Genomic DNA, 12,199 nt, shown 5'->3' with positions numbered 1-12,199 from the left:
ATTCCTTCTTTTGTGCTTTTTCTTAAAAAGATTCTAAATTAAATCCTATCTTATGTCTAATTTGCAAAATTAATCTACCTACTATTTCTAATATTCAAATAATTAATTAACTTGAAACTAATGGAAGAAAATTAATAATTTAAGACTAAAAGCTAAAAATATAAAATGCCCATGGTATTTTTATGATTTTCATCTAATAATACAACTAATAGACGTATTTAAATCCTAAAAATGCAAATAAAAACCTAAAATGCTATGAAATGAAGATTTGGACATTGTTTTGGTATTTTCTTATAATTTTAAGATATTAAATATGCAACTAAATGCAAAAAATAATTAACAAAAAATTCCTAAAAATTCTATGAAAATTAAAACAATTAGAAAAATCTATTTTAGTGGATTTTATTGGAGTATTTTTTACAGGGCAAAAATTACGTGCTCACATCAACTTAGGATGAATCCATTGAAATGCGCCTTTGGAGTTGCTTAAGGAAAGTTTCTTGATTTAATTGCCCGACATCGAGTGATCAAAATTGATCAAGCCAAAGTGGATGCCATTTTGAAGATGCTTGAGCCCCTCGATATTCATGAATTGAAAAGTCTGCAAGGAAAGTTAGCATACCTTAGGAGATTCTTCTCAAACCTAGCTGGGAGGTGCCAACTATTCAGTCTCCTCATGAAGAAAGACGTTCCTTTCAAGTGGGATCACGCTTGTAGCAATGCCTTTGAAAGCATCAAAATTTACTTGATGAAGCCTCTAGTTTTGGCAACCCCTATACCCGAAAAGCCGTTGATACTATATATTTCAGCACAAGAAAGTTCTATTGGAGCGTTGTTGGCGCAAGAAAATAGTGAAGGAAAAGAAAACTCCTTTTACTACTTCAACAGGATGATGACACCAAATGAGCTGAATTATTCGCCAATCGAAAGTTATATTTGACACTAGCCTTCTCAATCCAAAAGTTGAAGCACTAATTTCAAGCTCATGTCGTCCGTCTTATTTCTAGAGCAAATCTCATCAACTTTGTGATGTCAAAACCTGTCCTTAATGATCGTAGCAAGGTGGTACTTCCAGTTTCAATAATTTAAAATTGTGTACATCTCTCAAAAGGCTATAAAAGGACAAGCGTTAGCAGACTTCTTGGCAGATCACCCTATACCTGATGATTGGGAGCTAACTACCGAACTACTTGATGAGGACGCAATGGTCATTGAAGTTCAACCTCCATGGAAGATACACTTTGATGGTGCTACACATCGCAGAGGAGTTGGTGCTGGCGTAGTATTTGTCACTTCTCAAGGTGAAGTTTTTTCCTACTCTTTTACGTTGACACAACTCTGCTCTAACAACGTTACTGAGTATCAAGCAATAATACTTGGGCTTGAAATGGCTGTCGAAATGAAGCGGTTGCAATTGCAAGTATTTGGTGACTCTCAGTTAGTGATCAACCAGCTTTTAAGTAGTTACGAGGTCAAGAAACCTGAACTACGTCCATATCATAATTATGCTAAAAAGTTAATGGGGTGGCTCGGTGACGTGATTATTCAACATGTGCCTAGGAAAGAAAATAAGAGGGCTGTTACTTTAGCTGCCCTAGCTTCATCGTTAACCCTGCCAGATCAAGTGCAAGTTACTATCTGCCAAAAATGGGTAGTATCACCGCCAAATGAGGGTGAAAGTGAATAAAATGAACTCGAGCATCTTGTCGCTATTTCTGAAACTGAGAAGGAAGAATGGCGACAACCCATTATCAATTACTTGAGCTATGGGATACATCCAAAAATCCTAGAAGAAGGACTGAAATCTGCCGTCGTGCACCACGCTTCCTTTACTACAAAGTTACCCGATACAAAAGATCATTCGAGGGGGTACTCTTGCAATGCTTAGGGGAAGAAGAAGCACTCCAAGCTTTGCAAGAAGCGCACGCTGGGTATATGGATCACATTAGTCTGGACCAAAGCTCCAGTTTCATATAAAAAGGATGGGATATTATTGGCCAACGATGGTAAAAGATTGCTTGGACTACGCTCGAAGATGCAAGGCTTTCCAATTTCATACAAATTTTATTCATCAGCCTCCCGAAGTGTTGCACCCGACTGTTGCATCCTGGTCGTTTGACGCTTAGGGATTAGATGTTGTTGGACCACTACCAAAGTCCTCTGGTGGGCACCTATATATCTTGGTTGTAACTGAGTCCCTTTGCATATAAGTCCCTTTGCACCTTAAGTTGGTCTCTTCGTGGATTTGTCCTTAAAAGAAACTATACTTTCCCATATTAAGGTGGACATGTAAGTTTCTCCGATATTTGGGCCGTGATGAGTATCCATCCTTTCACACCCTGAGAGTAATCTCTCTGATTTTTGGACGGGGATAAGTATTCATCCCTTCCCACCTTGAGAGTAATCTCTCCGATAGTCGGGCCACCTTAAGCGTAATCTCTCTAATAGTCGGGTCACCTTGAGAGTAGTCTCTCCGATAGTCGGGCCACCTTGAGAGTAATCTCTCCGATAGTCGGGTCACCTTGAGAGTAATCTCTTCGATAATCGGGTTATATTAAGAGTAATCTCTCCGATAGTCGGGCCACCTTGAGAGTAAAATCTCCAATAGTCGGGCGGGAATGAGTATCCATCCCCTTGTAAGCATGTAATTTTTGACCCGCGTAACTTTTAAAAGGAATATTTCAAAAAAAAATTGTTTATTTTTTATAGGATTTCAGTCAACTTTTAGTTTTAATTTTAAAACATATGTTTGAAAATACAAAAATAGTTTCATGTCATAATATAGATATTTTAATTAATTAGGATTGATTTTACATTTTTTATGGTATGATATTTTAGGAAAAGAAATTAATATTTTAGCTTTGTAGAGTTAAAGGGCTACCTTTAAAGGCAAATTTGGCCCAAACTTGAGCCCAATTTCTGACAGTCCACTCCTCCCTTCAGCCCATTTACCCATTCCCTAACCCACAACCCTTTTATAATAAAAATAAAACCTAATTTCCTACACCCTGACAAGGCCCCCCCTTCAGAAGAGAGAGCTCTCCCTTATTTTCTCATTGAACAGAGACGGACGAACCCTAGCAGCTTAGGATTAAGAACGTCGTCGCCTTCTTCTTCATATACCAATTACCCCGGCTTTCCTCCATTAACGCCGCAGCAGCCCTACCACTAGCGTTAGGCCATCGTCCTTTAGTTAGCAATAAAGTCACCGAACTCCATAAGCCAAAACTAAGCTCCTCTGGTTCAGCAGCCACAAATTAAAATACCATAGCCAAAATCATCCCCGTTTGCCATTCAGATCATTTGAGTTTTTGAGTCAGTTATTAAAAGCTCCGTCAATTCTTCTTCCGGAACACCAGATTTCGTTTTTGCCAAGTTGTATCGGAGTTGGGGGTGTAGAAGACATTTGAATTCGCTGCACACGGTTTCGTCTGTGGTCTCCTACCCCGGTTGCTTCTCATAAGTCATACCACCACTCTTATAATTGGAAAAGCTGTCACCCTTTGAGTCGGCGAGTCGATACCTTTTGAGCTCTCCGTTCAAGGTCCCTATTTTAGCCAAGGTTCAAGAGAACGTTGATTTATTGAGGAAAGGACTCACAAAATGGTGAAACATTCGATGACTGCTACGCTCGCAGCTCATCCGCCAGAATAGATTTTAGCTTCTTCTTTTGATTTTTGATTTCGAAACCATGAAATCCGACGGAGTTTAATTGAAGTCGGGTTTGGATTTCGAGTTTTCCGGTGCCGATTCGAGGTTTCGATTCACAATTTCAGCGTTTCAGTCCAACGATTGTTACTTTGTTATTCCGATTGAGTTGCAAATTTTCAGCTTTATTCATCAATATAAAGGTACGTTCCGAGCTCATGTATAACTGTTGACTGATTTCATGAATAAATATAGACTTAATGGTGTCAATTGTCGAATGGATTTGTTGAATAAGCATCTTGCCGTTTTGTAGTGTTTGCTTTGCAATACTTTAGTTGTCACTCGTGTGTTGAAAAACTGTATATATAGTTTATACCCGTGACAATTGCTTTAGCTATGTTAAGTTATTTTGTTCGTTCTGCATTAATTTTTATCTGCTCTTATAAGATAGATGTGTTAGAGTCTATTGGGTAATTACTAAAATATGGATGACGAAGTTTTGGATAGTGGGTTCTTATATTTGGAAATTTCTTATAGATATCTACGCAGAGTGTATTTTGTTTATGCATTAATTTTGTTCTCTTGTCAAGTTTAAAGTGAAAGTTTATTAAGATTTTAGCGGTGCTGAATGCACAATTGTTGATAGGTCGCAGGTATTTGAATTTGTTAATGAATCAGCAGTTAAACATGCACATTTATCCACAACAACTTCCATAATCCATGACCTTACAACGATCTCAAATAGTCGAATAAATAATTCATGAACATCGAACATCGTAGTTTGCTTTAAGCGCTATTAATAATGAATCATCGTGGTCATGGGTATGATTCCCGTTGCATGATCACGATACGTAAATCCTAATTCGGGTGTGCATTTCATGTGGCCCGATCATAACTTCAAACAATAATAAAAATAAGCATATCGTAAATCGCGGGTGCATTTCACGTGGCGCGGTTTGCGGTGTTGACAAAATGACAAGTGTACGACATCGTGACTTGTTCCAGAAATAATTTCATAAATAATTAAAAGCGGTTAAAAAGTAAAAATGCGCAATAGGCTTTAAATATGTAATAAATCAGATAATTAGGCCAATTATTACAGTTGAGCGACCGTGCTAAAACCACGTAACTCGGGAGTGCCTCACACCTTCTCCCGGGTTAATAGAATTCCTTACCCGGTCTTCTGTGTTCGCAGACCATAAATAATATCAATTTTCTCGATTTGGGATTTAAAATAAACCGGTGACTTGGGACACCATAAATTATTCCAAGTGGAGACTCTGAATAAATAAATAATCCCATTTTGATTAATGTCACTTTAATTGGAAAAACTCCCTTATCCCCTAATCTCCCTTCGGGAAAAAGGAAGTGTGACAGCTCTAGCGACTCTGCTGGGGACAAGAACCCAGAATCTCTGGTTCAGGGTTCAGAATTCGAGCTTAGAATAGCTGTTATGATTGGCTTTCATGATTTTCTGAGTTTTACGTATTTGAACCTAATGTGCTAAATGCCGCTTTTTTTTTACCACTTTGATATTGTGTGAATTGTATATAAATTGCTACGAAACTCTTCTTCTCTCTGAGTCTTCTAAATCTTCTGGGAAGCGTGCGCTTCGCGTGGCTTCTTTTCTGTTAGAGTCATATCCTAATTTTAGAACGAGGTTCGGACAAGTTGCAAAACCGGTGAAGCTTCTGTATTCCCGGTACGCTCCCCCCCCCCTTCCGGCGTCCGCTCGGGTAAGCCAGGTCTAGAATAATACACCCAGGATTTAAACTTAGAATAACACAGCCTCATGCCGGATCTCTAGTAGGTACGTTTGCTTGCATCACGTGCATTTGACTTAAGGGACTCAACACAGGGGTTGGGTCCGTCTAGGACAGATGTACCCAAAATTAAAGGACCATCCTAATGTATTCTTTACGTGCTACTTGTGCATTAATTTGCTTGGCTTGTATGTTGACCAGCTTCTTGAGTAAGAAAAAAAAAATCCAAAAAAAAAGAGAAAAACCAAGAGTGAGGTAGGATAGAAAAATACCTGGTTTTGATAATCCCGGTATTCAAAAAATCCCGTTACTCTGTCGAAATTTCAAAAAAAAAAAGAGAATCATTTCAAAACAAATTATATTTTTCTGTGTATCAAAATAGCAGAACTACGCGGGTCTGATTCTCACCGGGTGTGAGATACGTAGGCAAACTTCATCGGTTCCGGCCCACAATTGTCAAAAAATCCAAAAATATTTTCCTTTACTTCCTTCTTTAGAAAGTCTTTCTTTTAGACCCCAATTTTAAAAAAAATACAAAAACATTTTCTTTTTAATTTCTTCTCAAAATCCAAAAATATTTTCATTCTTCTTTCGAAAATTGAAAAGAAAATTCAAGATTCAAAAATATTTTCTTTTTTTTTCTTTTCTTTAGAAGTATTTCTTTCATAAATTCAAAATAAAATTCTAAAAATTCTAAAATATTTTCTTTCTTATTTAGAAGTTTTTCTTTCGAAATTTCGGGAAAAAAAAATAGAAATTCAAAAAAAATATTTTCTTTCTTCTTTATAAGTCTTTCTTTCAAAAATTAGAAAAAAAAAGAGTTAGTTTATTTCCTTTATTCTTGATCTTCCCGGACTACGCACGATCTGATTCATGTTCCCACATGATACGTAGGCAACCCACATCAGGTTCGATCGACCAAAAAAAAATGAAAAAAATGAAATAAATGATGACGATGACAATAAGGACCGACTGAGTCCATTCTAACGTGTCTCTTATTTTGAATCATAGAAGAAAGTTTGAGGTGGTCGGTTTGTGGCAAGCTGGCAATACAAAATCCAAAGGAAAAATGTCATTGACAACTGACATTGAAGTTGTTACGAGTGGTCAAGAGACTCGGGGTCAGAGGGTTCGACAAGGGTCTACTGTGGTTGAGGAAAATAGAATTCCGAAACAGCAAATAACTGAAATGTGTCAAGCATCGGCTAATGGTCGAGGACTACCCCTTTCTCATGTTTTCCCAAAATTCACACCCATCTCGACTATTACCACTCCTGTCTCATTGTCTGATCGATCCTATCCATTTGGGTTCAGTCTTTATCCCAACTGTACGGCTACAGCTGGAACTTCTGTTGCGCGCTCCCAAAGTGTGCCATTGACAACCAATCAGACAATCACTGCTGTTATGCCCGTTTTCACTATCCCACAACCAACAGTGGTACAAAAGAAAAGTCACGAGTCACAATTTGCTACCCATCAAGAACAATACCATTCTCCTGAGTACCACTCGTATCTATTTGATCTTCCTTCAAAGATTGAGAAGCCTACCCAAAACATGGCACAAGAAGAAATGACCCAAAGAGTGAAAATCTTAGAACAAAAGTTGAAAAACATGCAAGGGTTGGCAGGTCAGAAGAGTATTGCCTTCAAGGATCTATGTATGTTCCCCGGTGTTCGTTTGCCACTTGGTTTCAATACTCCCAAATTTGAAAAGTATGATGGACACGGAGACCCCATAGCCCATCTGAAAAGGTATTGCAATTAACTAAGAGGTGTGGAGGGAAAAGAAGAACTAGTAATGGCTTATTTCGGGGAAAGCCTGACAGGGGTAGCCTCTGAATGGTTTATGGATCAAGAAACCTCTCACTGGCATGTCTGGGATGACATGGCCCAGGCCTTTGTCAAATAGTTCCAATACAACATCGATATCGCCCCAGACCGCAATTCCCTTTCAAACCTGAAGAAGAAACCAATTGAAAGTTTTAGGGAATATGCCATTAAATGGAGGGAGCAAGCGGCTAGAGTTAAGCCACCCATGGATGACCACGAGCTAATCACTTTCAGGCTCAAGAGCCAGATTATTTTCAAAACATAATGTCCGCAATGGGCAAATCCTTCTCGGAAGCAATCAAAATTGGGGAAATGGTTGAGAATGGCCTTAAGACAGGCAAAGTCATAAGTCAAGCAGTTCTCAAAGCTGCAACTCAGGCTGTCCAGATTGAATCTGATAATTTTAGTGACATGAATGAGAAGGATGAAGAAACCATGATGACAATAAGGTCGAGAAGAGGTCCTAGGAGAACATCTCGAAGGTATGAGCAGCCTCATCAGGTTTCCGATGATTCCCCTGAGCACTACTATCCACCTCAGAACCCACAATACTCTATTGCTCCATTTCAGTATGTTGTCCAGCCACCTAGACACCCCAGAAGGCGAGCACCAGCCCCGCAAAATCTCCACCAGCCTCCACAAAATTTTCAAGTGCCCTATATCCCACAACCAAGCCAGGGGTATAGAGGGGAACAAAGGTTGAAAGATAATTTTACACTAATAGGAGAGTCCTACGCAAGTGTGTTTGAGAAATTAAAGCATTATGACATGATTGCACCTATTCCTCCAAATCATGTGGACCCACGTGCAAGAAATTTTGACCCTTCTAAAAGGTGTGAATACCATTCCGATGCCCAGGGGCACAATGTTGAAAGTTGTCGGGATTTGAAAAGAGAAATAGAAAGGATGATCCAGGAAAAACTGATAGTGATCCAAGATAATGACACCCAGAATATCACGCAGAATCCTTTACATGCACATGATGATGCACACTTTGTGGGGATGATGTGTGGTGACATGGAGTATGAGAATCCTCTCGAGAACTTGCCGATTGAAATTGGAGAAGGCCATGGTGATTCTGATGAGCAAATTTGTGGCTAAATATCAAGCTTAGCAATTGAAAAGTCATTCCCTCCTCACTAGGAAGGAATCTTGGTAGTGTGTTTTGATGTTTTTTCTATTATCTGGGTTATTCTAGGGTGTGATCTAGATTTTATTTGTTTTATTGAGTCAAACCCTTCTATCCCTCTATTTTATTTGTGTGAGTCTTGTCTGTTCGTTTTGTTGCTATTTTCATTAGCCGGGTTATTTTAGGGTCATAACTCGAATTTCAGTTTGTTTGTCTTATTGTCAAATCCTTCTATCCGTTATTCAATGAAATACAGTTTGTCTTTGTTTCATTCTATGCTTAGTTCTTTCGCCGCTAGTTCTAGTGACATGACATGCACGCGGAATTTTGGCCAAATCTTAGAAAATTGATTTAATCTTGAATCGGATAACCGGAAAAAAAATATTTTTGAGGTTGAACAAAGAGTCGAAACACTTTGGAATTAAGCTCGAGTAAGTTTTACCTTCAAATCATGGTGAAGATCGGGTTTGGGAAAGAATCAATTGAAGTTTGTTGGAAAGTTTGACATTAAGGAATGGAAAGTGTCTTTCGACCATGACAAACCAAGAAGACAAACATGGTCATCAATGTTGTGATCGCAAAAGATAATATGTTTGGCGTTCTAGAGGCTGGGAGGCCCTTTTTGTGCTACCTAAATATTTTATACCCTTTGTTACCCCTTTTGAGCCTGTGTTATTTTCTTCGACCACCCTATTTTGGAATCAAGTTTAGAGTTAAAAGTCCAAAAAAAAAAAAATGAAATGAAAAAAAGTCCATGCCCAAAGAGTACAAACTGGGGCAACTCTTAGAAAGTACAAGTAAAAAAAAAAGAAAAAGAAAAAAAAAACATTTGAAAGTCCATGCCCATCGAAAATAGAAGCTGGGGCAGTTTGTTTTGAAAACAAAAAAAAAAGAGAAGAAAGAAGGAAAAAATGAGAAAAAAAGAAAGAAAAAGAAAAAGAAAGAAAAATGAAAAAAAAATAGTTAGTTCAGAGGTTTGAACTACGTTAGACCTGATTCCTTTAAAAGGGATACGTAGGCAGCCTTACACGGTTCGGTCCAACCAAATAAGAATTCAAAAAAAAGAAAGAAAAAAATACAAAAATCCCCAGTATCAGAAACTGGGGCAAAAATTTTATTTCACTTTTGAAAGAGTCGATTCCAAGAGTTGTAAAGTGTACAACCCATCATATTGAGTCTACTTAGAGCCTCCATGCCGACCCATCTTTCCAACCCTATCCAAAAACCTTCCAAATAAAGACCTCCCGATATGCCTTCAAGAATGCCAAGAAACGCATGCAAAGAGCAGCAGTTGTCACACGACATAGAACACTGTCGAGTTGCTCACACAAAGAAAAAAAAAAGAAAAAAAAAAGAAGAAAAAATGAGAGAGTCTTACTAGTGAAAACCCTCACGGGCACTGTAAAACAACGGTAAGCAAAGATGAATAATTGAGAGAGACTTGTTGGTGAAAACCCCTCGGGGCACCACTAGTCGAAAGCGAGTCATGAAGCTGATGCAAAGAATTGGCACAAACAAGCCCGACTTCAAATGTCATAGGAATGGTAAAGGGAAAGATTTGAACAGTTTGAAAGATCAGGCCGCTAAGTCCAAAATGCATCATCATAAGGGCTAGCTGCCCCAAAAAAAATAAAAAAAATCTTCCTCCTTTCCTTCCCGACAAGGGTATTTCTTGTTAATATTGTTTCTTCGTATCATTGTGTCATTCGCTCTGAGTCAGTCCTTGTCAAAACAAGCAAGAAAAGATTTCAAAATCTGCTACCAGCTTTTCAGTTGTACAAAGTAAATTTGGCCAGCATACTTAGTCGTTACTGTCAACATGCCTTGAGGGTTCATGAAAATGTTTGCCCCCAAAAGACTCTTGTCAACCTACTGGGCGCAAGCAAAGATAATTGGTGATTCTCCTGACAGACAAATTGCTCAAAAAGCAGAAAGATATTCAAGACATAGAAAATGTCACCTAAGCAAAGATCTTCAGTTGGGATAAGGCTGATTGAGCCACAAATACAAATGGTACTGGGTGTGAAACGATCAGGATTGATGCAGAGCAAAAAGTCTCTTGAAACTGACTCAAGCTGATTGAGCAAAAGCCAAATTGCCCAAGACTCAAGGCCACAAACTGACCACCACTTTTAAAACTGACAAAATTTTCTTTGTTTGAAACAGGAACAAATTAGTGCAAGGAAAGTGGTTCAAAAGAAAAAAAAAGAGAAGAGAAGAGCCGACAAAGGGAAGTTTCTCAAATCTTTGCCTTTATTTGTCTTGCTAGTGTGCATAAAATATTGCCATTGCTCTTCGCATTTTTCCCCCTAGGATAAAAAATCCTAGTCTGATGAATTTTCTCCCAATAAAAATCTTAGTCTGATAATTTTTTCTCCTAAGATAGAAAACCTAGTCTGATGAATTTTCTCCTAGGATAGAAATCTTAGTCTGATGAATCTTTCTCCTAAGATAACAAAAAAAAAGACCTAGTCTGATGAACTTTCTCCTAGGATCGAAGTCTTAGTCTGATGAATCATTCCCCTAAGATAGAAAACCTAGTCTGATGAATTTTCTCCTAGGATAAACGTCTTAGTCTGATGAATCTTTCTCCTAAGATAACAAAAAAAGGACCTAGTCTGATGAACTTTCTCCTAGGATCAAAATCTTAGTCTGATGAATCTTTCTCCTAAGATAGAAAACCTAGTCTGATGAATTTTCTCCTAGGATAAAAATATCTTAGTCTGATGAATCTTTCTCCTAAGATAACAATAAGAAAACCTAGTCTGATGAACTTTCTCCTAGGATAAAAATATCTTAGTCTGATGAATCCTTCTCCTAAGATAACAAAAAAAGGACCTAGTCTGATGAACTTTCTCCTAGGATCGAAGTCTTAGTCTGATGAATCATTCTCCTAAGATAGAAATCTTAGTTTGATGAATCTTTCTCCTAAGATAACAAAAAAGGACCTAGTCTGATGGACTTTCTCCTAGGATCAAAATCTTAGTCTGATGAATCTTTCTCCTAAGATAGAAAACCTAGTCTGATGAACTTTCTCCTATGACAAAAATCTTAGTCTGATGAATTTTTCTCCTAAGATACCAAAAACAAAAAAAAAGACCTAGTTTGATGAATTTTCTCTAAGGTCAATTTTTAGTTTTCTTAAGTTATCAATCTTTAGTTTTCTTGAAATCAGGGGTCCCGCCTGGAGAATAGGGTCAGTTTTTAGTTTAGTCAAGCTTAGTTTATAATTTTTCGCAAGCTCAATCTCAAATTTAGGAGACACTTCCTAGTTTGGGTTTTTCACATTTTTATTTCTTTAGGAGACGCACATCCTAGTCGAGTCTTTAATTTTACTCTCATCATTGCATCTTTCATCAATAGCATAGGTAATTTATAGTTCTGCTAATAACTCACAAATCTTCCTAGTGTAAACTGGGGCAGAAAAAGTTTCTTTTGTTGTTTCTGTTTTGTTGTAGTTGCAGGCGCCCATCTGGAGAACGAGGGAATTAATTTCAAGTTTTAAGTCAACATCAGGAACCCACCTGGAGAATGAGGGAATTTGTTTTAATTTTCAAGTCATTGCAGGCGCCCACCTAGAGAACGAGGGAATTAATTTCAAGTTTTAAGTCAACATCAGGCACCCACCTAGAGAATGAGGGAATTTGTTTTAATTTTCAAGTCATTATCAGGCGCCCACCTGGAGAATGAGGGAATTAATTTCAAATTTTAAGTCAACATCAGGCACCCACCTGGAGAATGAGGGGATTTATTTTAATTTTCAAGTCATTATCAGGCGCCCACCTGGAGAACGAGGGAATTAATTTCAAGTTTTAAGTCAGCAGGTGCC

At 38.0% G+C, this 12,199-nt stretch overlaps 1 protein-coding gene across 1 annotated transcript; it reads left to right on the top strand.

The window, feature by feature from the left end:
• The first annotated feature begins 1,029 nt into the window (after positions 1-1,029).
• LOC138897136 (uncharacterized) lies at positions 1,030-1,687 on the top strand. The gene is made up of 2 exons (XM_070183094.1): positions 1,030-1,065; positions 1,112-1,687. Exons 1-2 carry the CDS (start codon positions 1,030-1,032, stop codon positions 1,685-1,687), a joined length of 612 nt encoding a protein of 203 aa, XP_070039195.1.
• The last annotated feature ends 10,512 nt before the right edge of the window (positions 1,688-12,199 follow it).

The sequence above is a fragment of the Nicotiana tomentosiformis genome, chromosome 8, assembly GCF_000390325.3.
Source record: "Nicotiana tomentosiformis chromosome 8, ASM39032v3, whole genome shotgun sequence".
In the NCBI taxonomy this organism is placed as follows: Eukaryota; Viridiplantae; Streptophyta; class Magnoliopsida; order Solanales; family Solanaceae; genus Nicotiana; species Nicotiana tomentosiformis.
The sequence above is the reverse complement of the archived record's forward strand: the minus strand, read 5'-3'. Positions and strand labels throughout refer to the sequence as shown.

Excerpts from the sequence above, each read along its gene's own strand:
- LOC138897136 (XM_070183094.1), top strand. The coding sequence starts at position 1,030 with ATGTCAAAACCTGTCCTTAATGATCGTAGCAAGGTG. Across the intron at positions 1,066-1,111 it reads TTAATGATCGTAGCAAGGTG|GCTATAAAAGGACAAGCGTT; the intron begins GTACTTCCAGTT and ends ATCTCTCAAAAG.